Genomic DNA, 27,145 nt, shown 5'->3' with positions numbered 1-27,145 from the left:
TGGTCATGCATTGCATCTCACTCCAGCTGAGTCCAGACTTATTCATTTCAAATGTTATAGTTTCTCCGCCATGCTGTTCGAGGACTTCCGGCTTCCTCTTTCCTAGTATTGTCCTTTGTAACGCCACTTATGAGGTTCTTTGTAGTGACATAAGTATACAATGCCTAATCATGGGAATCTATGTGTGGATTGATATATCATTCAGTTTTACCAATGTGGCCACAATAAAACATTTTACATTTTTCATCGACAACTATCATGGAGCTAAATATATTGGTGTCATAGTACTTATATCAGGGGGCATAGCATAAAAATCCTCCAAATTATATATACTTTTCACTTTTTTCATAAAACTTTTGCATTATTATCTTTTTGATATATATGAACATTATTACTCATTGCATTTGATAAACCATGATAAGCATACCATTCTATGAGAATAGGATTGATTGATTGTATCTTGCTTAACGTCCCTCTTGAGAATGTTTTGCTCATATGGAGACGTTATCAAGACCAGTCAAGGGCTTCCTCGGCGCTTGCCGCCATTGAGCAGTGAGGATTCTTTAGCGTGTCACACCTACATGTACTGTGACACGGGACATCCGTTTTCAAGGTCATATCATTGAACCTGTAACATTCACACCTGATGCCGAGCCTTTGGCGATGGAACTATCACTACCTTTTTTAAACGACTCAGATCTTATGCGACCGGGATTCGAACCCCGACCTTCCGCATGCGGGGCAAACGATCTACCTCTAAACCACCACGGCAGTAAATCGATATTATAAATCGATAAATTAATCAATATTATTGATATATAAATTGAGCTATAATCTCTAGTTTGAAAGGTGAAGATAACGAACAACGATCAATCTCACATCCCCAATAAGCAATAGGAAGTAGAGAGTTTGGCAAACACGGACCCTGGAAATAACAGAATTGGGACCAGGTGCCTAGGAGGAGTAGGCATCCCTGTCGACCGATCACACCCGCCTTGAGCCCTATATCTTAATCAGGTAAACGGAGTTATCCGTAATCAAAATTAGTGTGCCAGGAACAGCCTAACAATCGCTATGAAACACGTCAGACAGTACTTGACCCAATAATAGGTTGTATTGGCAAACTAGATCGTTATAACGGTCATAGAATTTGCGAAATGCTGACTTTCAACGAGATTGTTGAACAAGTGAAGATAATGGACAGTAAGCTATAAAAAAAAAAGATGATGAAGATATCGAACAATAATCATTCTCATAACTCCTAAAATGATTACAAAAATAAAAATAGGGAAAACATGAACCTCTGGATATACCATATATGGATTCAGGTGTCTTAGAGGAGCAAGCATCCCCTGTAGACAGGTCACACTCGCTATGCTTCCTAAAATCTCAATAATCCTATAAAGAATACAAAACTGAGAGTATTACAACAACGGACTCTTCGAAACACCACGGTGGGATGTGGTAGAAAAAAAAAGTGAAAATAACAAAAAAAAACAACTTTAAGCAAATTAAGCTGTATATATAAGTATCAGTGCAAATCCCTCCATTCGTAACATAATCAACAATGTTATTTAAGTCATGGCCTTCATGTTTCCCAATGTTAGTGCAATAGATAAGCAATGGTCTCCAATACGATGTTTACCGATATTTTAGGATAAAGTTATGATGTATGTCATACAGTACATGGTAAATTACAGTAATTCGTTCAATACATTCTATTTCCTTTCCAAAATGATTAGATAAGAAGTGCCTTTATTACATATAAATTTTACAGCGACAGTCATTTCAACATTTGATGATAGATTGTTGAACACACAAAATGAACGTGGTTGTTTTTTGCGCGTTAGTTTTCTCGAGTGCCGCTGGTTTTTTGATAGAAGGAAACAATCCAGGAGAAGAGCATGGACCGCCAGGTAAACACAAAACTAAACATTGTCTGACTTACCTACAATCGTCTTTAAATTCATAGATTTAGATTCATTTAAATGTTTTAAACTTTCTTAGTTGTATAATTTACTTTTCACTCTATACGTTTTAAATGTAAAACCTATACAGTACCAATTTTGATGCACCAGATGCGCATTTCAACAAATAATGTCTCTTCAGTGATGTTCAACCGAAATGTTTGAAATCCGAAATAACAATAAACTTGCTAGAGTTATTATAGGAAAAAAACAGAGTGCCAAAAAGTGGAGTCAAATTCGTCTAAGGATAAGAGCTATGCATGAAGGAGATACTCCTTAATTTTGAAATGAATTTCTAAATTTTATTACAGCAATTAAATATGCATCCGTATTTTCAAGCTAGTAACGAAGTACTTAGCTACTGGGCTGTATAGACCCTCGGGGACTAACAGTCCACCAGCAGAGGCCTCAACCCAAGGGTCATAATCTAAAATGAATTGTAAAGCTATATTGCATCTCATTGTTAAAGATTTGTTCCAAATTATTCCCATGTATGATGAAAGAGGAACAAAACAGCTAATTTACGTATTTCATATATACCATTGTTCCTCTATGAAGTGGCCTGCATCGTTTTGAAGCGATTTGAAACAAGTGTTCTAACAGTGATGTATGCAGAACGATGTGTCAAGAGACACTGTCAGTAATCATGGATACTTTTTTGGAAAGTGCAAAAAAAATCATTAAAGAATGCTAAATTGCATGTAGTGTTATTGATAAAATCATTGAAAACACATGTGTGAGTCACTTAAACTCAAATAACAGAAAGTTATTAATCACATTGTTGTTGCCATGGTTACAAGGACAAAGTCCTTGAAATATATCTCTTTAAAGTTCAAAATAAATACAATTAAGATAATAAGATGCATATTTTTTTTAATTTCGGGTAATTGAAAAAGACTTATATAAAATTTTGTTGAAATAAGAAATTCAAATATCTCAGCAAAAATGGTTGCCATGGCAACCAACATACCTTGCATTGTATACAGTCAAAATTTCAATAAAACAATAGATTCTTGAGCTAACTTTTTTTCAGAAGCGCAACACAATCAGGCAAGGTCTTTCATATAGAAAGAAATAACAAATGTTAGATTTTTATTTTTTAAAAATCAGATGAACAACTTTTAGTTTTTTGTTACTAACCTCACCAAACACACAATTTTATTCATGTTCAGCTACATTTTCGAAAATCTATCTAATTACTAGGCTAATGATCTAATTTAGGCCAAGAAGATTTGCCATCTGGGTGCATCAATTACTTTCTAATGACATACTAAATTCTATTGAAACTTGTAAATTACCTTGTCCTACAATCGCAAGGTCGCATACATTAGCCAGTGGCCTTCATATTTAATCAGTTGACCTAAACTGCATTTGGCTTTAATTTAAACATGCATTATCTTTATCTACTAACCTATCTGTGTATTTAAAAAAAAACATATATGCATATATAATCCAAAATATAAGTAAATATCCACACAAGTAATTAGTATAATAAAGAAAAATTAGAACGCCGAAAATAACTCAACCGGTTTGATTTTCAATCCTCAAGAGTAAAGACACTATTGCTTAGTTACACATTATAGATTTAACTATGACATCAAAAGTGATGGATTGTATTCAATTGGATCACGCACTCGTACTTTTCATTTACGGAAATAGCCGAGTATTTACGATTGGGATTGTACTGACGCTTTAACAAAGATCATTATGACGTCATGATACAATGTTATGAAGTATTACATGAGAAAAAAATAAATAAATAAAAACACAGCCGACTTTTGGTTCAGTGCAAGATATAAAATATACAAATGTACAATAACAATGACAAGTTATATACATGTATGACTGACAAGTTTGTTTACATAGCAGTTGACTTCTGACCTATGTGTTAAAAATCAAATAAAGCAGATTTATAATGTGTGAAAATGTCTATAAATCATATAAAGTTTTGCATTTTATGGAGCGTTTAATGAAGGTTTGTATCCTCGAATAAACAACGTTTCTTTAGTTTCACGCTCCGTTTTCGTGATATCTCTCGGGAATTTGTAAAAGGAAAAAATGGTTAAGTTCAGACTGAAATTTTTGGCACAGTTTCGAATGTTTTCACTGACTTGCGTACATTGGTATTTTTGGTTCCCTTATTTGTTGACGGTATACAATTACTATCACTATACACAAAAGTGTGAGATTTTCGTTCAGATTTGTGATTTTTGCACTTTCCACTTTTTAAAAGACAATTCTCAATGGTTACTGACAGCTCTTAAATTTTATATGATGATCAGTACATGTAACTGCATATACGAACAGACAGATGGCGTACGATATCACTTTAATTGTTGGTTTAAATAACCATATTACTTCAATTGTAAGAATGTCCGTTGGTTAAGACTTTTATTCTAGTAGCATGATATAAGACAATATGTTTGATCTAGTGTTGTATTTATGAAATTGCTTAGAAAACTCGTTTTCTGTCTTTTTAGGACCTATTGTATGACCTTTTTAACACTTTCAGTTGAAAACTTTCCAAAAGATTGTCAAGATGTACTGTGGGCAGGCAACACAGAGAACAAAGTATACACGATCTATCCACAGGGAGGTGGAGATTTAGATGTTTTCTGTGACCAGCACACAGATAGAGGAGGATGGACGGTTTGTTCATTTAAAATTACAGTAATTTATTTTTGTATAGGTATAATTTTTGTGTATCTTTGTATCAAATTCTCAACGACTAGAACTATCATAAAGAACAACAACTCTTCGGAAATGAAATCAAAATTGACTCTCGCAAACATGTTATTTCGTTTGGTTAATTCTCCATGGGCCTTGGCCAATTTTCATGGGAATCCGGATTAGAAAAGGTCCTCAGTGCATTATATACCCTTTGCATGTAGTAAGAGGCGACTAAATGGATCCGTCCTTCGGATGAGACCATAAAAACCGAGGCCTCCTGTCACAACGAGTGTGCCACGGTAAAATATCCCTGCCGTAAGTGCCGAGCATAGGCTTTAATTTTCCAGCAATTCACCAGCAATTCACTCTTCCACGCCCCGCCCACCGATGACAACGAACGTCACATGTTTTCAGACTCCGTCAACTTATGTAAACAACATAGCGGGCGATTTCAATCTTATACAGCATACCTTTTCAATCGCCTCGTTTACTCGTGAATTTTCACAGAAAAGTCCGTCAAAGGCTTTGCCATACTTCAGAGAAGGTTATGTTCACATAATTTCAGTGGGTAAAAACGCGGAAGAAACAGTAATTATAACTTATTTGTTAGCGCAAGATGCTTTCGCTGCATTTGAAGTAATGAAACACTACATCGCCTAACCATCGATTTCCAGGATTCGGCTGCCATCGATGCTTACTGTTCATGCACAGCTGGGTTAATATTACGAAACGTTTTCCGAGTTTTGAATAATTGTTTTGTTACGGAATTGACGATGTTTGTTGTTCGGTTGAAACTGAATAACTATATCATATATGCTGCGTTGACCGGTTCAATAAAATGTTTCATCTGCTTGCTTGCTTTTGCATCTTTTATTTTACTATTATTTATGATTTACTTATGAAAAACAGTTAAGTATTATCAAGAATTTACATTGCAGCTCAAATACCATCTGTGATCTCCATTAAATGTTCAACTTCAGTTATACTTGAATGGATATTGTAGATCTAGATATCTACATTGAGATATTTACATGCATAATTTTTCTAATGGTAATGGGTTAATTAGATCATTCCAAGTTTTTATTCCACGTCCACCGAACTATCTATTTCTATTAAAAAAAAAAACAACTTGCAAAAACAGAAAGAATGTGTACAATGTTTGATAGACATCACCATTTTGACAGTACAGTCAAGAATATGTTAAATGACACACAATAGAAAACTTGGATTATGAACAAGATTATAAAGACTCGGACCAAAAAACAATTTCCTGTTCGTAAAACATCTGTTTTAATTAGTTACCCAACCTCTTGTACTATAGTACATGTTGTAATTACATAGGATCAGCAACACAATATAATACTTAGTTAAAGGATTAGTTTATCATAAATAGGACAATAATTTATAAATTAAGTACCAAATGGGTTTCTTTATTTTCAACAAATAATTCAAAACTATAGAATAATCATTGTTCTATAAGAATAAATGGTTTACAATATCTGTCTAATTTAGTTGTCAATGAATCTGCACAAATTCTTCAATTTTCTTAGTTGTGAGCATTCACACATTTCAAAGGAAAATTTAAGTAATTAAGTAATTTACTATTTTATATTTATCAAAATGTAATTTTCCCAAAGTTAGACATAAAACTCTCTTATAAAATGTTTGAATATCATTTTAAACAAATCCTTCACATTGTATACAAGTAGTACACAATGAATTCACATGCTATACAATTTTCTCTTCAACCCTGGGTTTTGCCCAAGACTTAGTAGGGTGCAAACTATCCAAGCTTTATTGATCCATATATACATATACTAACTGGTGAGAATACACTGACAGAGATACAGAGGTGCAGACATATTTCCCCTGGTTCTTTGGATATTGTGAAACCTTTGTCTGCCAAAATGAATTCCCCTTCCAGAATAATTCAACCCACCATCAGTTAACAAGGAGTTTGTAAAATCCACTATTCTCTGTAACAGCAACATCTGACATAGATCCAATAAATAATTCACTAACAAATATGATAACAATAATAACCTTTATTTATCCAAGATAACACAAATTAGCATACAGATAGTTTCCATTATGTCCCCTAAAGGATCACAATCCACAAGTCCCCTTTAGGTTGTAGATGATTTGTAGTCAGAATTTATAATTTGTAACTGCAGTTTTAAAGAAGACGATTTCTGTGATTTCCTTTCTGCACAATCAATGATAGCGATGGTTGTTGGGAATTGAGCTTTTATTCAGTTGTCATGTTGTTAATATCATTCCTATAGGACTATATTGAAACACAACCTAACACAACATAAGGTCAATTCAGGCACAGAATATATCACTGATACACTGTGTTGAAATACAAAATCTTGATGCCAAGTCCTTGATTTCAAAATTATGTCTCAGCCTCATCAGTGTTAATAACAACTGCGATTGTTTTGTCATATTTGTTATGTCCCTCCTTTTTTACACACTGGGGAATTTGCTCAGATGTATAAAAAAAACTCTAACAAAGTACAAAATGTGGCATGTCTCAAATTGATATAATATAAAAACAACCCTGGCTTTTTCCCTCTTGCTGTAGAGTACTGTTAATGTCAATAGGGGTGGCCTGTTGGTGGGGTTAATCTTGGGCTTCCATTGATAACTGGAGTTGCAGGTGATGATTAAGTATGCTCTGTTGATGAAAGGCATTTTCTGCTGTTGTTAACTGGTCTTGTAAATTCTCTGACTTGTGCTGCTGTTACAAGTATATCCAATGAATCTATAAGGAAACAATAACATTTGTTTAGCATTTGGAAGTAAAACATAGATGCTGAGAGGGGCCATGGAATTTTAAAAGGTGACCTGACCTATTACATGAAAGATCCTATGCATACATTACACCCAACAATTTATTAGCTACTTATAAAATTTCAGTTTGCTCGAATTATTATGAAATCTAAATTCGAATTTAAAACCATTTATTACAAAATATATATGGACATAAATTCTATTGATATTTAAAAATTTTGACCACGGAATTAGTCTGATTACTGAAACTTTAGAATTTTATCCCCTGGTATGATCTATTGTAGGAATCATGGAACGAAAACTTTGAATATGGCGCTCTTACAGTCATGTTATGATATGTATGGCTGAGCAGGGAAAATTTAAGACACCAGACCAGAAACTGCATATATATTGGTGTAAACATTAAATGAATTGACCCTAGATATGAAAATAGTTTAGATAGGGGATTCTTTTTAATAGATAACATCAAAGTAAAAAAAATAATATTGTGTAGCGCTTAGCACAGGTGCTTGGGTTCATGACCCCCCCCCCTCCCCTCCCTTGAATAACCTAGCTACACGAATTGTTATATCCAATGGGGGAAATTCTTAAAAAGAGCAATTTTGGGGTATGCATGACATTGTTGACATGCATTAGTAGGATTTTCAACAAGAAATAATTTAAATCAAGTCGTGCAGGTTATTTTGAAGAATGTGTGGAGGGGGGAGGGTCCTGAACCCAAGCACCTGTAGCTCTTAGTATATGTATACACATGACATGGGCATGTATTATTATCAGTCCCTGATTTAACTATTACTATTAACTAATACATAATTGTCTGCTAAGACTAACTTACTTTGTGTGCCGGTCCATTCTGCTCTTACCGCACGCCTTTATTCAACGTAAACATTAATCTTTATGTGATTTTGGGTTTGGAAATGGGATAAACATTACTTCTTGTATCCTTTCTGGGTAACGTGAATCACAGTTGCATTTCCCCGATGCACACAATTCCACAAATTTTATGAGAACTCGAAGTAATCAGGCTTAAACATCTGTACCTCAAAACCTCCGTCATCATAAGTTTTGACGGAGGTAATGGCGGACAATTCTTCCGCGATTCTGATTGGCTGTGCGGAGATGATAACCGCACCTCCCCTGACGACAGTGGAAACGTGAATGGTGACGTATCCATACCATTGCAAAAACATCAAGAGGGACGTTAAAACAATATACAACCACCCACTTAACACTGACTAAACATTACGATTTTAATATTCGTTATTTCGATATGGAGACATTGTTTTCAAAGCACATTACATGGTGTTGTATTTTCATCATCTGTTGATATATCATGAATTCCTTATCGCATGTATTCAGATCCGATGGTCGGAGTTTCCACCCGTAAATTATTTGATGCAATGTAATTGCTTTCATAGAACGTTGACGGTACGGTACACAAAGCTTTTAATTTCAAAATGGTAGCAGGAAGATGCAGACACAATTACGTCAACCGTAGATATTTCTTGACGAATTTCATCATATACCTAACGACATACATATACGAGTTAAATGTGCTGAGAATTTTAGTTTAACGGTCGCAAAGATTTTGTACAACAACCACATTCGGTGAATATTCTACTTATCAAGTTGCTTAAGTTTTGATTAAGATTAAGCAAGCATTAATTAATGTCAACGTCCTCAACGTGCTTGAATTTAACATTTACATCTTATTTTGTGGATTGTGATTTTGCTCTATAAGATATGTCACAAAATGTTTCTTTGAACTGTTTTTTTTTTTTTTTTTTTTTTTTTTGAGTACTTATAACGTAACATCACACTCGAATGCTTTGTGTGTCATCAGGTTCTCCCTCAACACTTATTTTCAATCAAAGTGCAGATCATAACACATGTTCGTTGGGATACCTTTCTAAACAGTTGACAGGTTATGCTTACTCCTTTCCTCTTCCTAGACACCTCTGGTATGTCCAGGGATCCGTGTTTGCCCAAATCTTTATTTTGTTTTCCTTACAGGAGTTTTGAGTTCGTTATATTCACGTTTCTTTTAAACATTACATTGTATTTTGACAACAACTTCTGCAACATTCGAGGAGTTTCACCGTTCTGTATTGTTACCATTATTACACTAAAATTATATTTGAAGATAAGTAAATCGGTACTGCATTCATTTTGTACTTATATATACAACATATCTTCTTGAAAGAAGTCGCGTTCATTTCAGGTTATTCAGAGACGAATGGATGGAACGATAGACTTTTTTAGAAATTGGAAGGACTACAAATACGGATTTGGTAACAAAACAGGGGAATATTGGCTTGGTACGTGAGTATTTATGATTATTATTGTTTATAGATCATACATTGCTATCCATTACAACCACAAGTCTGAACAGAAACTATACAGGTGAAGATCTTCAAATATTTTGGTTTGATTAATTGCTTTCGCATTTTTTCAATGAGATAATTCTTTAAATAAGTGGATTTAATTAGCTAGCGCAGCGAACCAGAGTTCTTGCATTGCGAGCCCTAATGGCTAGCGAGAGCGAAAAAGTCCCAGCTGAGCCTATACACTTAACTAGAAAAATGTTACAATCTCATAGCCTAGGTCCTAGAGATTCCTTATCAAAATGGCTGAGATCTTGCAAATTTAAATTTCTTTGATCTCCGATTAGATTATAGTGTTATTGTCCTTTATACAACAGAGACCTAAGGTATTTATTACGAAATGGTCTACAATTTGACGTCTTAATAAAACTGAAACAGTGATTGGTTTAATTTATTAGTTTATTGTGTGAAAAAGATAACAAGAAGCTGTTTTTCCTTCGCACATGAAAATAACATCGATCCACGCCTACATACAGTTATTAGTTTCATCTCTATGCAAACCATGGTGACATACCTCTTTTCCCTTCATTGGTTAGGGTGAGTTAACATGCATGCACACGACGATGAAACCTCTTACTGATAGAGACTTTCATTATCGTACTTATGTCTATGAAAATGTGAAACTTATAAATTTGACATAAAATAATCGAGATTAACTTAATTGAGTATAGATTTATGAATGGATCTCAAATGCTGTCTGACGTGTTTTATAACAATTGCTAAGCTGTTCTTTACATACTGATTTTGATTACGGATTAATGTTTACCTAATCAAGATATAGGGTTTATGGCGGGTGTGACCGGTCAACAGGGGATGCTTAATCTCCCTAGGCACCTTATTTCACCTCTGGTATATCCAGGGGTCCGTGTTTGACCAACTCTCTATTTTGTATTCCCTACATGGAAAAGTAGACAAAATGGGTTATATCAAACATATAGCAATATACATGTATTATTTATTATGTGAATGCTGAAATATTCAATAATTGTGTTTAATCAAAATATGCCATTGCTGCATAGGGTTATCATAAATACACCTATATAAATATGATATCTTTAAATAAATGATATAAATATATTGACAGGCTATTTACCGCCTTGCGATTGAATATAGATTTTTTAATGTATTTAGGTATCCTACTCCACGATTTTCAATACAGAACATGATTGTCGTTTGGTCTATTAAATCAAATATCTTGATTCACTAGGTTGAGATTATACAAATCATGCATGTGTGGGGTTTCTGAAACCAACATCCTTGGGATTGATAGAGAATGAATATATTTGCTTATTTTATGCATCTCCAGATGCAAAATACTTAATGTTAGTTTTCTAAGGGGTCGGTTTGCAGAAGTTTCATTGTACTTTTCTGGAACCGCTCATGTACATGTAGCTGTGCTCGCTCGAACCCTGCACCCGTAAACATATTGTATGAAATAATTTGGTTTTAAGCTAACGACAGGGAATATTTATTCCTGCTACACAATTGATCCCACCTCTGTTGTGTATAGTGTTTTAGGTTTGCTTGCTCTCAAAGTTACATTCCCTAAAGTATTTATTTGATTGTTCGCTGTTCATTTTCTTTGCCGCTTTCGCTTTGATTTTTTGATACAAATTCAATATATTTTGCATCATTTTTCGCATATATTCTTATTGATATAACTTGAAATTTGAATTCATGGAATAACCCAACATCGTCTCCGGGAGACTGAAATTAACACTAATAAAAATGTCTTTGTAAAACATTATGCTGCGGACCTTGGCCATATCTAATAGTTTTGTTTACCTTGAACAAAACGAATTACCTTCTGCAGTTAAAAAGCGTTTCCATCGGCCTTCTTATTTCCTAATTATAGAGTTTATATCTTGTGTTGTTAAAATGTATAACCTATGAAAAGTGAAGCTAACGAACAGTAATTAATTTCACATTCTTATAAAGAGTAGAGCAAACAAGGATCCATGGGCACGCAAAAGCTGGGATCAGGTGCCTAGAAAGAGTGATGATCCACTGTTGACCTGTCCCACGTGTCGTGAGCCCTATATCGTGATCAGTTAAACAGTTATCTGTGGTCACAATCAGTATGCAAAGAACGATCTAACAATTGGTATAAAACACGTCAAACAGAAATTGATCTACAACATTGGCAATGCAGTTGAGCATAACCCTTGTGGACTGACTTCAAATCATTAACGGAGGTTAACAATTCCCAATAAACTTTTCAATACCTCAGAGTATTCAATCCTTTCCATAAGGGTCGTAATTCTAGAAAAATTACCATCATACCAATTAGAAAATCCTTTGATCAAGATACTAGGCACCACATTTCCATATGGGTGCAACGACAAGTACATAATGCAAGAAATGTAACTAATCCACATGGTAAAAACGTAAATATGGTGGAACTTTTTCCAAAAACTCAAAGTAGTAAAGTTCATACAAAAGATAAAAAATACACGATGTTTTAGGTCCACATCATACTCGCACTTTAGTTTACTATCTTCCATTATAAATCTAAAATACCTCATTTAAAGAAGTCAAATCTAATCCAGACTTGAAGTTTTGAACACTATATTATATGATGTTGCTTATCCCACTTTACAAAGGATGGTAATTTATCCGAATTATGCCGTCAGGTCTGTAAGCTTACATTTAGTAACAAAGGAATAGATATCGTGGACGTGACCAAGATTCTTCGTCATAACAAAGTTCAATCTTATATTCCACCATTCCATGTGATTGTAAATATCAGACAAAATATGTTGAACTATTGGTCATATTCTATAATCATATCGCCACATAACTTCTATAAGGAATACAAAATACAGAGTTGGGCAAACACAGACCCTTCGATATACCAGAGGTGGAATCAGGTGCCTAGGAGGAGTAAGCATCCCCTGTCGATCGTTAGTTACCGCCATAATCCCTGTTTTGATCAGGTAAACGGAGTAATTCGTAGTCAGATTCAGTGTGCCAAGAACGGCATAGCAATCGATATGAAACACGCCAGACAGCAATTGACTCTATGATAGGTTATATTGGCAAACTAGATCGTTATAACGACCACAGAATTTGCGAAATGCTGACTTTAAACGACAATGTTATTTATACATTCTTCAGGTAACCACAGAATATATGAAATAGTTCAGCAAGGCTACTATGAACTTAGGATAGATATGTCTGATTTCAATGGAGAAAGAAGATACGCTCTTTACAAAGGTTTCTCTATCGGAGATGAAGCCCATGGCTTCGCTCTTCATCTAGAAGATTACGAGGGAACAGCAGGTACGGGAATTTTAACCTACATCGTTTTGTATGTTTCGAGATTAACACATGTACTTTCAGTTTTGTCAGTTCAAATGTCATTCGCCATACACGAAATCATTTATGGAAAGGGAGGGAATGGTACATTTTGGAGAAGAATAAGTGAAATATGATATCAATACAATTTTCATCAAAAAGTAGTCGTAAGTACTAGTATTCTGTTCGAACAAAAACTATCTTGATCCGAGGAAAGAGTATATGCAAATAGATCATGATTAGATACATGAGTAAATGTGGAAGAAACTGTGGTATCTTTTATTTTGAACTTATTGGGATATACATGATACAAGCAATGTATAAGTGAAAATGACTTTTTTCAATAAAACGTCCTTGATTTATCTAAATAGTGAGTTAAGGGAAACATTAAGAGGTTTGTTCGTTTCATGTAGATTCATTACAATAAAATATGTCTTATAGTAATTCATAAATAGGTCGGCAAATTTTAAAGGAACACAAATTTTGTCCCTAGATATTCCAAATTACTCTTGGAAGATCTGATGACCACATGTTAATGCATATATATTGTTGGTGAAGAACTCCAGTATCATTTTCTTATCACATTTCTATAGATTTCTTTGAATCAGAATGATGAATGACAAAATAATCGATATGAATATTCCCAAGTCCGAATTCTTAATAAAGACGGAACCTTCTATTATGTAAAAAAAAGATTATTGTGAGGAATAGTTGTGTAAAGTGTTGAAAATACGTATGATTTAATGTTCTTGGGTTTGAAAATATTTAGTGATTTCAAATTTATTATGCACCCATATTTAGACGGGACGAATGTATGTCCGTCTGTCCGTCCCTTCTGGGTTTTCTGTTTCTAATTTGATTTATCTGTTACTTATCAAGCTGAAACTTGCTATGTAGTATCTCTGTGAATCACTCTAGATCACGTTTCAAGAATTTTGATTTCTTTCAATATTTAAAAAAAGTACAGACTGTTGAACTTAGTCAGTTTTGAGGAATTATAACAGAGAGTACATGATTTGTCTATTTTCCCTTCCACAGTTTTCAGGGGATGGCCTACTTATTCTACAAAGTATTTATTTGTGCATGGAAGATCTGCATGTGGCAAGGAGTTTGATTTTCCTAACTTTTTAAAGAAAATTACAGGTTTTTGAACTCCTTTAGTGTTTAGTAAATATTGCAGTAAAGAGTTCATGATTTGTCATATATTTTTCCTTCCATGCTTTTTAAGTTTGGACCTTCATATTTTACAGAGTATTTGTATGGATATGGCAATTATGCATGTGGGAAGAATTTTGATTTTCTTCTGTTTGAAAGAATTAGAGGTTGTTGAACTTAGTCTGTTTTGAGGAAAAACATTAAATAGATGGCATGATTTATCATTTTAACTCTTATCACAGTTTAGAAACTAGGGTATTTTAATTAACTTGAAAATGGGCATAGTTTAAAGATTTTGATTCTCAATAATTTTCAATTTTCTTTGATGTTTCAAATATTTACAGGTTGTTGAACTTGTCAAATTGGGGAAATGTTTACACACTAAACTCGTGGTTTGTCTATCTACCTCTTGGCACAGCTAAGGCTAAGATTCTTTACTCTTACAGTGCAAAGAAAGTATATCATAATCTGATGATGGCTTGGCCGATACTACTTGAAGCAAAGTTCTACAAATTATGGCTTCAGAAAAAACACTCTATATAAGCATTTACAGGGGCGTATTATGTATCGTTTGCGATACCCTTGTTAAATATCTTTAATTCGACATTTAGATACTGTAGAAGTACGTTTTTCCGCGCGGTATTAATTTACGCTATGTACCCGGTCACAAATTTTCCGCGGAAATTTATCCAAGCGTACTTAAAGTAAATGAAAGACATTAAGTGACAATCTAAGAAATCCGTCCAATTTTCTACCCGCGGAATGAACAGGAACTGTGATTCCGCGGACTTATGAACCTGTGGAAAAAAGTACGTTTACTGTATATCGACGATGTTTTGTTTATTAACAATAATAACTTTCAATCATATGTCGATTTGATATATCCCTGTGAGCTCGAAATAAAAGACACAACAGAGTCGTCCACTTCTGCTTCATACTTAGATATTTTATTAGCAGTAGACATTAACGGCAAACTGACAACTCAGCTGTATGACAAACGGGATGAGTTCGGCTTCTTCATCCCCAACTTCCCATATTTATGTAGCAATATTCCATGATCACCTGTATATGGTGTTTATATCTCTCAACTGATTCGATATACAAGAGCTTCTTGAATTTACATAATAATGAAACAATGCTGGCTGACACGTCGCCCAGTATAAAAAGGTGTCACTCTGTGGAGTCTATAAGGGACGTAGGCTCCCACAGATCGGTTAGTGTCCCTCGGATTATCCTTCGATATATCAAAGATTTGTCTTATGTACAATCGTCAACTTGTCAGCTTTGGTATAGAAACCAAATTTTTATACCCAAATCAAAAATAGTTATCTTCCTTTAAGATATATTTTTGATAATTCTTTTTCAGATCCCATGTGCTCGATCTTAAAATGTTCTGCAAAAATTGCAAAACGTGTGATATACTGATCACTGCAAATTCATTTAGTAGTAATTTCACTGGAGGTAGTTTCTGTACCAAAACATGGGATAATTTGACTTGTAAATCGTCTACGTTGTCTACGTCATTGTGTGTAACCTGTGTGGCTTGATTTTTATGGGAGAAGCCAAGGGTTCACATAATAAAAGAATATCGGGGGACAGATTTCAAATAAATACTGGTGGTAACCAACTTCTTTACAAGCATTTTAGTCCACTGGACCACTCAATCTTGTTCATGAGGGTATTTGACAAAAAAATTACCATCACACAAACAATCCAACATTAAAGCTGACATGAATTAATAAATACGTACACCTTTCTCATATTATCCGCCATATTTCTCTCAGGTAGCCTAATTTACACTACCCGTATATACCCCAAATGTGATTGTCACACCTGAGTAATTTTTCTAGGTGGACTCGACCAGTGCACATCTCTGGTAGTAATATATAGTGAATGAGAAACAAATAAAACCACATTTTAAAACATTATGCTTTGTTCAAAATTACAAAATATTTATTGTATACCAATGCAACATTCTGAAAGTTTAGATAATTAAGACAAAAATACAACAACAAAAAAGCCTTTTTGCATACTTGCAAGTGCATGCAAGTATTTCCAGTTTCTTATGAAATAAATGCGGAGAAATCATTTGCCAATTACATACTGATAGAATGGAATAAACAAAGAGCATAAAATATATTATTTCAATTCTTGCAAAATATAAGTGCATACCATAGCATAATATGTAATGCACATGGCATATTCGCTCCCCAAAAAACCCGGATCAAATACGGACGTCTTTTCAACAGGTATCGGAGATGTGCACTTACCGAAAATATTAGATTCTCTTTATTCTGATAAATCCACGAAACAAAATGATAAACTCCATTTGTATCTCGTTAGAACTTTACAACACGTTGTCATTCCAATATGCAGATCGCGATACACTTCACCCGTGCCAAACAGGGTGTCTTCAATCAGGGGGGATGTCAGAGTCGAAAGATTTTCCTGTATTGAATGCTTGTCTGGTCGAGGTTTTGCAGTTTATAGAAATCGGAAATCTAATCATATACACTGAGTATCTGGTTGGATATATTCCGTGCACAATTCAAAATATACAAATAAGGGAATAATGATCGAAAATATACGTCTGTGTGAAAATGCGGGTATTACATTTGCAATCCATGATAAACAGTTGATTAAACAAAGACACATATAAAAGGAAATGTATAAACGAAAATATGGTTTTATTGTCTCTTTGGGAATCACATACTTATTTACGGTCTCTGTATGTCCATAATCATTGATTGAACAGGAGAGAGAGAGAGAGAGAGAGAGAGAGAGAGAGAGAGCGTCCTACTTCGATGTACAATATATTATTAAACAGAAGGAAAGAAAATTGATCAATGATATAAATGTAAGCTTACAAGCATTAAAAATTTGCAGCTATTTAAAAATTTCTGATTGACAATATATCGGAAACTTCCAGGAGTTGATGCTTATTATTGGATTCATTACAAATTTTTTAAAAAAATATTAGTTTGAACTGTGCATGTAGAAAAAACTGACTTTGTATGTTAGAATAACGGAAAAAAAGTAAATTGTCAAAAAAGTGGGGTGAGCAGATCAGCCTCCCTGCTCACCCCAACCCCCTGTATACGTCCCTGAAACAACATATCAGTTCATGTTGAAAGAAAAGTGCATATCTGTATTTCATTAAATTCCAAAGGAGCTGGAATATATGTGTTCCCCTATCAATTATTTTGTATGCAAAATTCGTTCCCAAATTTAGAATCATGCTTTCAGACAGAGGAGAAATGAATTCATTTTGAAGTACATCTAGTTTGAATGCAAATGTGGGGTTCCTTCTTTTAATTTCATCAGACTCATTAAATTCCCCTCCCCCAAACTATGCAGCTTTGTTTTTATTGATATCTAAATCGGTATATGAATCCGGATATAAATTATATAATGTTTGGGTTTTTTTTTTTCGTGATCATATAAATATTGATACTATTAATGAAAAAAGAAAAGGTTTATACTCTTGCGTTTTGCAAATCCTACTTATGCATTATAATATATTGACATTGTATCATATCAAATAAAACCTCAACACGAATTTTACTGATTTATGAATATTAACGTCTAATCGCATACATTTGAATTTGAAATTTCGACTTACAGCGGTATGTCTATTTTCAGTATATATCCATTGCGCCAGATCTACGAAATGAAAATATTTATGAATAAATTACATTCAAGCCTGAAAGTAATCATTATATCATATTACAGAAACGCTAAAACACACTTATGTTATAGTTCTGCAATGCATGTATGTGATTCTTCTGAATACATGTATCTATGAATTCGTGAATGAAGTTCCTATGCTCGAAAATATCTTGGTCTTTATGCATTTTGTTTTGTGATTTTGGTTTACCATTCCTTACACTATATAAATGAAGGAAAACTTGGTAAAGGGTACAATTCTACACCATACAATCAGTATACATGCATGTGTTGCAAAACAAAATGTACATGTAATATCCAGACATGTATCGTCATTTTTCATAGGGGGGGGGGTACAACAGGAAGAAAAAAAGGAAAATTGTATTCTTCAAAATTCCCTGCCATTCAAAATAATAATTTAAAAAAGATGATCGAAAATATCAATAAAATAAAACAAAAAGCCCAAATAAACCAAGACGTTTTGTCCGATGTTTAAAGTCCCAATGTGAGGGTGAAGGGTTAAAGAGTCTTTTACTTTGACTGCCTCAATAATCCCTCTACACTTCATTTTCTTCAATCATTGGGGGTGGGATGGGACGGTTAGAGTCCTCTACTATGAGCGCCTCATAATGTCTTCATTTTCTTAATTGGTGGTGGTGTGTGTCTTCTACTATTATGTCAGAACTTTTAAGCTGGGGGGGGGGGGGGGGGCAACCAAGGTATCTTTATTTGCATTACAAAAAAAATGGATATTGTTATTAAAGGTGGGGGAGAGACAGCTTTTTCCCCTCCCCTTGATTCTATATGCTTGATAACGACGCATAATATGATAAACTAAATTTTTCCATTTTGCATTAGTACAATTTGCGTCGAGTTCAACGCAGAATGTAATAACGCAAATGGCATAGATATATAAGATCTATTGATGGCCAAATTAGCATAAAATGAAGTAATTGAAAATAACATTATCTAAAGATATGTTTAAGTTAGTTTTAATTATTGCGGGTTTTAAATGAATCAAATTAATCCTCTCTCTCATACACTCGTACAGTGTTGTATTATATAAGCATAAACAATTTATGTACCTAAATGATTTCCTGATTTAGAAATCTGCAAAACTCTGACCAGTAAATCATACGGTATAAGGATTCATGCACAATACAGGGTACATATTGTACTCTGATATTTCCCCTGATTGAAGATAGCTGATCGGCACGGTCTAAGTGTGTCGCAGTCTGTACAATGGGCAATGGTATTTACTATTTGAATACAAATGGAGTTTATCGTTTTGTTTTACTTCTACTTAGATTATTTTTGACAAGTGTACACGTACATATGCGGTCCTTTACAAATATTACGAGTAGACCCGGGAAAATAGTCGTCCGCATTCGATGCTTTTTCATGGCGAGCATACATGACCATGTTTATAAGTATAGTAGCATTTATGTATTTGCATTTTGCGTGAAGTAAGTGTGAATGGTATAAATTGTAAACCCTTTGTTTATTCCATTTTATCAATAAATAATAGATAAAATATTTCTGCGCGTTTTTGTATAGTTTTGACATATTTACTACAAATGTACGCACATTCACGTAAAGAAAAGGCATTTTATATTTATTTATCCAAAGCTTTTATAATGATTTACTACTGTACGATATTTTTATTGTAATTTTGAGCACTGCATGGTGTTCCAAAACGCAATTTCATTTCTTCTTGATGTCCTATAAATTAGTATCGGAGATGTACATTTTACCTGTCGAAGCTACCCGCACAGGTAAATCGAAGACACTGATGTGAACTGAAGCCTTAGCAAAATTAGTCCCCTTATATACCATGCGAACCCTGATACGTATAACAATAGAATATTCAACTAATATGGCGGATTAACAAAGAAATATGGCGGACATATAGAATTATACTATATTTATTAATTCATTTCAGCTTTAAGCATCCCTTTTCGTAGACAACGAGAAGGTCACTGAATCAGGACCGTAGGTACTGCATTTCCATATGGATGCAATGATATTGTATATGATGTTGGAAATTTGACTAGTCCCCAAGAAAATAACGTGAATGTAATGGGACTCTTTCCCAATACTCAAAGATGGAAACGCAGCCATGGACATCGTTCAAATAAAAGACCAAGTATAAATGATGCCACGTTTGGTTCGCTGTTGACGTAATTAGGTCCACATCATATTCGTACAAAACTTTACTCTGTTCTATTGAGAGTTTTACATACGTTATTTGAAGAAGCTACATATGTTCTATACTTGGATTTTTCAACACCTGAATGTAGACTGAACTCTATGATTACGGATGTTGCCTACCACAGGCTCTTTAAACCAGCACGCGTCATGGATGATATTCCTTCAAAATCATGCCGCCGGTTCCTTAAGCTCAAATTTACAAACAAAGCAAATAGATGCCGTCAACATAAGCAACAATTTTCGTCATAAAAGGGTCCAGTCATGTATTTCAACTTATTTCAAGTTCAATTCTACACCATGTATTTCCTACAGCTATACTTCTACTATTGCATCTAAACTTTTTAATTATAACCAAACTTTGCAGTTCCTAGATATAGACCATATTATACGTAATCCACCAACGTGTTATTGTTCTTCATCTTCTTTCAACTGTAGTCCAGCTGGACATGTCATTATTGGTGATATTGTTATAGTTAAAAATGAGGATCTCATATCACTTATTCTAAAAGGTCCTAAATACAGAGAACCTCGGTCTTTTAATTGGCAACATAATTTCATCCCTATTATGAATTCTGTCGAAGATTATGCCAGACGATTGGCTAAATATGAAAAAAGGAGAACTTGATACATTGTCAGAATGGGTTTAAAGTATAAGAGGAATATTAAAATCCCGCATCAGACATATTAAAACAAAGGTACCTTCTATCTATCCTTCTGTGTTTAGTAAACAGAATTAGATAGGTTACATGATGAATATGTTTTGGTTCCAGCTGACAAAGCTAGTAACAACATTGTCTTTGTTTGTAAGGATCATTATTACAACTGTATTTTAAACGAACTTGGCATAAATTCCACTTTTTGGTAATCGTACTTATACTCCAACTGTCCTTTCAAAAGATGAAATTCTTCAAAACCATGCTTCAGTTTTAGACACATTTAATATCCCAGTCAATGGGTCGAATGAATATGAGTTACCGTACCTATACTGGATTTCTAAACTACATAAAAACCTTTACAAACATAGATACATTGCTGGATCCAGTAAGTGCTCTACCAAGCCCCTATCTTTGCTTTTAACGAAAATATTAACAGCTGTGAAGGAGAAACTTCAAATTTACTGTGCGACTACATATGCCAGAAGTGGTTTTAATCAAATGTGGATTCTAAATAATTTTAAAGAACTTTTAGTAAACATGAAATCTTAAAACTTTTCTCAAATCAGCAACATCAAAACGTATGACTTTTTAACACTTTATAGGACCATTCTTCACGATAAATTAAAGACTAGACTTTTTGACATCATAGACAGTTGCTTCGTCAACAAAGATGGAAAACGCAAATATTCACATCTAGTAATCAGTCATCCAAAAATTTACTTTGTTTAACACCACTCTGGTTTCACGCAGAAGTACTCTTAAGTTAAAATAAGCTGGAGTTCCTCATTGACAATATCTTCGTGGTGTTTGGTGGTCAGGTCTTCCGACAGTCTGTTGGAATTTCCATGGACACGAATTGTGCTCCTGTTAGCTGACCTGTTTCTATATCCATATGAAGCAGAATTTATTCAAAAACTTCTACATGAGAAGAAAAAATATCTTGCTGTGGCCTTCGACATTTAGATATATCGACGACGTTTTGTCTATTAACAACAGTAACTTTCTTTTATATGTCGATTCGATTTATCCCTGTGAGCTCTGTAAATAAAAGACACATCAGAGTCGTCCACTTCTGCTTCATACGTAAATATTGTATTGACAGTATATATTAAAGGACACATCTCGTGTTTTCAAAGTATGCAGAATTATATGTATTTTTTCTTCCTTATGCTTATAGAAATTAATTGTAATAGTTCGTTCGCTGAAGTATTATGATAATTAGCCACAATACGGACTTAAATCTAAGCCCCGATTTCAAATAGCCTAGTTAATTAGATAGGTAGTCACGTGGCACAGTGATCAACTTCGTCGATCAACTTGTTGTAAAAGTAGTGTCAGATATTTTTAAAAACACGGGTTTTAAGGGCCCAATTCATTTACCATGGATGACATTTATTTCGATGTAGAAAAATTTCCCGAGTCTTATATCTTTTAGCCACCAGTGCATACAAATAGCGACCCTAATGTAGCGAGGAAAGCGAGTATGAAATCTGCATTTGCGAGTTAATAATGTTTACATGGGATCACTGTCTAAACACTATTTGGCAATGTCATTTCTGTAAGCAACTGTAATTAGCTTTGTTGCTTTTCTAAACTAAACAGTGCAATTATTATTAAATTTATTTTTGGAGAAGTTAGATAGGCCTAAAATATGATACGATTATGTATCATTGACAACTAGGCCTGCTGTCACGGTGCATTTCGGAAAAAAAATAATAAAAATGATCACACTTATAGTGAAAATCACAATACTTTTAAATTATTTTATTCAAGCAATTTTATTAATCATTATTTTTTAATCTACACGTTGTTACTTAGGAAGTGGGAGCGCGGTGTGCTGTTGTTGTTACGTACGCGTTCCTTAAAAAAATGAAAGCAGTATAGTTCAATTCAAAGTTGTGAAATATATTTTATTATTTATAACTGAAAGTTCAATTATCTTTTATCTTTAAATTTCTTTTTTTAAACTACCAGTTGGTAGACACTGCTAGCAAAAGTTCTGCCTATATGTTGTTACAAGGTGAAGGTCAGTTGGTGCGAGTGTGTATTGAATTTGAGAGCAGAACGAAAAGTATATGCCGTTGGCCTATATGTAACAGTGTGTAGCTTCGATAGAACCATTTTCTCGCAGTTTATCTACGTCTTTGTCCAAGTGCTCGTTTGAAAAAGTACAGCGACAAATTCTACTAGTTTTTTTTATGGCAAAGTCGTTGTGCCGACAAAAATATTCATGTCTTGTCCCTCATACTTTCCTTCGAAAATTGAAAAAAAAAACTCAGTCCAAATCCTCTCTATTGACACAAATACACCCTTAAACGGCACAAAACACCCTAATGCAGTGTTATTTACAAGCCGTTAATGTGACAATTGTTTGTTCAATCAAATCTAATCTGTTTATGAAATGGCTAACAACTGTTTTCAAATCTTCTCGCTCGAGGTCGCATATCACTGGTATTAAACTGATGATAGTAACGATCGTTACTATCATCCCAAGATGGCGGAAGGAAATTCCGGAAAAACCACGTTTACTTATTATATATATTTGTATTGTTTATTTGCGAATGATATGTAGGTAAGAAATATCATACACTAGCAACAATCACGATCAGGTGTTATTTTATCTTTTATACGGCTCATCTGAACAGAAAATTCGTCGTTGAAAAACAGCGAGGATGATAGTAACGAAATGAATGATGATAGTAACGTAAGAACTTTTCATGAGGAGTAAATATTTGGGCTTAAGGGGACATTCACTGAATCCTGTAACATATCTTTCTTTGAAAGAGGTTGTACGAAAATCATTCTGGTTCTGCCATTATTCACATATATTTAATTGGAAACTGGAAACTTATCCTTATTTATTAAATTGATATTTTACACACCCCTTCTCTGTTCATTAAGCTTACCAGGCGTATAAAAGTATGCTGCAAAATACAGCAATTTCATATTTTAATCTATATTTTTCTGAGCGGAATCTAGTACATTGATTATCATAAAATTTGTATTCTCTATTCTTATTCTTCGTGATAAAAAGAATTCACATCCTTTTCTATTTTATATAAACCCATAGAATCTTGTGAGGAAATAGAAAAAAAAAGAATAATATTATAGCTTCATCACAGCGTTTTATGAAAGGTGAAGATAACGAACAGTGATCAATCTCATAACTCATATAAGCAATAAAAAATAGAGAGTTGAGCAAACATGAACTTATGGATATAGCTGAGGTGGGATCAGGAGCCTAGGAGGAGTAAGCATCCTTTGTTGATCGGTCACAGCCGCTGTGAGCCCTATGCCTTGATAAGGTAAACGGAGTAATCCGTAGTCATAATCAGTGTGTTAAGAACGGTCTAACAATCGGTGTAAAGCATGCCAAACAGCATTTAACCCAATGATAGGTTGTATTGGCAAACTAAATCGTTATAACGCCCTTATAATTTACGATATGCTGACTTTAAACGAGACTGTTGAAACCCCTGTACCATCATCTTTTTTGTCAGTAGCCTGACTCGATTTAAAAGACTGAGCATACACAAAACAAGCTCTTCTGTATCGAATCAGTTGAGAAAGATAAACACCATTTGCAGGTGGTAATGGGATATTGCTACAAAAAAATGGGAAATTGACAATGTAGAAGCTGAAATCATCCCGTTGGCATAAATTTAAGTTGTTAGTTTGCCGTTATTACAATATGTATCTATTTTCAATAAAATATCTAAGGATGAAGCAAAAGTGGAAAACTTGTGTCTTTCATTTCAAGTTCACTGAGATATATCAAATCAACATACATGCATGAAAATGATTATTGTTAATAGATAGAATGTCGTTGAAATGTCTTAATATCGAGTTTTGCACAGCTGCTTCCTACGTAGATATTTTATTGAACTTTTCTCCCACCTTCCAACTTAGATTAGTATTTCTTAAAAAAAAAAAAAGCAATGGTATTGTCCGATCACATATCTTTTTGAAAATTCTTACATTCATGATATTGTTAAATCGCACTACTTTGTACATCTCACAGCAATGTTCAGCATGTAGTGTATATCACTGCAGCGACAGAAGTTAAAATCCACTCAACCAGGTCCACGAGGTACATGTAGTAGTATTAATGTTTCAGGTGATTCCTTGCTCAGTAGACACAGCGGATCACAGTTCTATACAAAAGATCACGACGATTCACATTCATGTGCTCATCTTTACAAAGGGGGTTGGTGGTATAACAATTGCCATGCATCCAATTTGAATGGAATGTACCTCACTGGTAATCACCTGTCATATGCCGATGGTATCAACTGGTTTGCTTGGCATGGATATCATTACTCACTAAAAACCACCGAGATGAAAATTAGGAGACTTTGAAGAAAACACGGCTGTATTAAAGAATTCCAACGACATATGGAGACATTCTTACCATGTAGCTAATATACATACCGTCATGTTGGATGTAAGCTATCGGTTATTACATAAAGAAATTAATAGAGGAAAATGTTCAACTACAATGATTAAACCACCTTTGCCTAAACTCACATTTCCAGAATCACTTCTTCATGTTCATAACTTTTCAATCAACCAACTCTCAATGCAAATGGTATGATATCGATATTCGGAGTTCATTTATAATTTAGTGTATTGAAGCGAGAGTCAATCCATCATAAATACTAAAGGAATCTTTGAAAATCACGAACAGTCCATTTTTTCACTTTAAAAAAACGAGATATATTGTATGACCTGCCCTACCTGTAATGAAAACTACATCGGACAAATCACCAAACTGAACGCCCGTGTGCGCGTCCACAAGCAGCAAATTCGCGATCCAAGTATCAAAATTCGCCATGTTCCGAACACTCTGCTAATTGTGGTCATAGAGACTTCAACATATTTCCATTTTAGAAAATGAATAATGACTGCGAAATTTCCAGAGTTACAAAGCAAGAATACTTTATAAAATTGTTTAATCCCAAACTTAATAGAAAATAATTGTGTGAAATTGAAACTACATTTAACTGAACCCTGTAATTGATTTCCAAGTATTGTGTGTATTATACCGCTACCAGTGTAATTTATTATGACGTCACAAAGGACAATTACTTACGTCGTGTTATGTTGACGTTACTTAGCAATATTATTTCATTTTATAACTGTCTGAAGAGGCACGAAAGCCGAAAGCGCTAACAATGAAATGTTATTTTCAAGTTTTGACATATATATATATATATATATATATATATATAGATAGATAGATAGATAGATAGATAGATAGATAGATACATATATATATATATATATATATATATATATATATATATATATATATATAAAGTATTGTCCGTTTAGGTTAGGCTGGGTACCGCATTTGTACCACCACGCCCCTTGAATCGTTTAGAACTATCATTGTAGTCATTATCCTTTGTGTAGAATTTGGTTGTATTGTGGTAAGACATCAACGAGTCACCTACAGCAAATTAAAACTTCATCTGAAGCAAAGTTTCTTTTTTCATAGAACCTCCTTTCCGTGGTTCGTGTTTATTTAATTGTCGAGTTATTCCATAAATTTTGTTTCATCTATTCTCGAAACATTGTGATATCTATACTCAGTGGTACGGATATACTAGATATATATCAAAATCTGACCCACCTCATATGGGACTTAAAATCTATCCTTAACAACCTCATAATGTGAGTTACCATACAATTAATACTCTTATCATTTTAAATCAATAAAGAACCATGTCATACAAATCTGTAAAATGGATAGTTTAACACTTGGATTTTGTTTTTAAAAAATATTTAAAAGCGGGTAGGGTTTGTGAACTTGGATGATACGTTTCCCATCAAATAAGGGGACTGCCACCACAAAATGAAATCAAATGTTCCAACCAAAACGGGGAGGGAAATTACACCGTAGCGTTGCCCCTTTCAGATCCGCCAACGGTTACTCACTGAGTGACAAAAATACTATATTTGTAAGTTGGTGTAATGACGAAGTAATTCATAATCTAAGTAGCAAAACAATTGAGGCGTGATATGTTAACCCTATGCGTCTCTAATGAACAAGAATCAGTTAAATGTTTAAGATAGATTTTCTCCACACCAGCATTTCCTTCATAATTCATGACCTTCAAGGAATACCCTTCGCCCTCACTGCCAACCGTGAATCGTTTGTACGAAGCGTACTGTGTTTCACCAGGAAAATCTGTCATGTCTATTCTCAGCTCATAGAAACCTTGGGATATCAGTTCATAAATACGATGATTTCCTAAAGGGCAATATAAACTGTCCAATGTATACCTTAATAAATTCTAGACAACAATAATAATGACTCCAATAATAATGAATCTGATAT

The 27,145-nt window shown here is 34.0% G+C and overlaps 1 protein-coding gene across 1 annotated transcript; it reads left to right on the top strand.

The window, feature by feature from the left end:
* The first annotated feature begins 1,720 nt into the window (after nt 1-1,720).
* On the top strand, nt 1,721-25,330 carry LOC125653905 (fibrinogen C domain-containing protein 1-A-like). Its single transcript, XM_056144441.1, has 5 exons — nt 1,721-1,916; nt 4,480-4,616; nt 9,655-9,751; nt 12,935-13,099; nt 24,920-25,330. Exons 1-5 carry the CDS (start codon nt 1,823-1,825, stop codon nt 25,159-25,161), a joined length of 735 nt encoding a protein of 244 aa, XP_056000416.1. The 5' UTR covers nt 1,721-1,822; the 3' UTR covers nt 25,162-25,330.
* Nucleotides 25,331-27,145: the final 1,815 nt, after the last annotated feature.

This window comes from Ostrea edulis, chromosome 7, assembly GCF_947568905.1.
Source record: "Ostrea edulis chromosome 7, xbOstEdul1.1, whole genome shotgun sequence".
Classification (NCBI taxonomy): Eukaryota; Metazoa; Mollusca; class Bivalvia; order Ostreida; family Ostreidae; genus Ostrea; species Ostrea edulis.
This window is presented reverse-complemented; position numbering and strand designations above follow the sequence as displayed.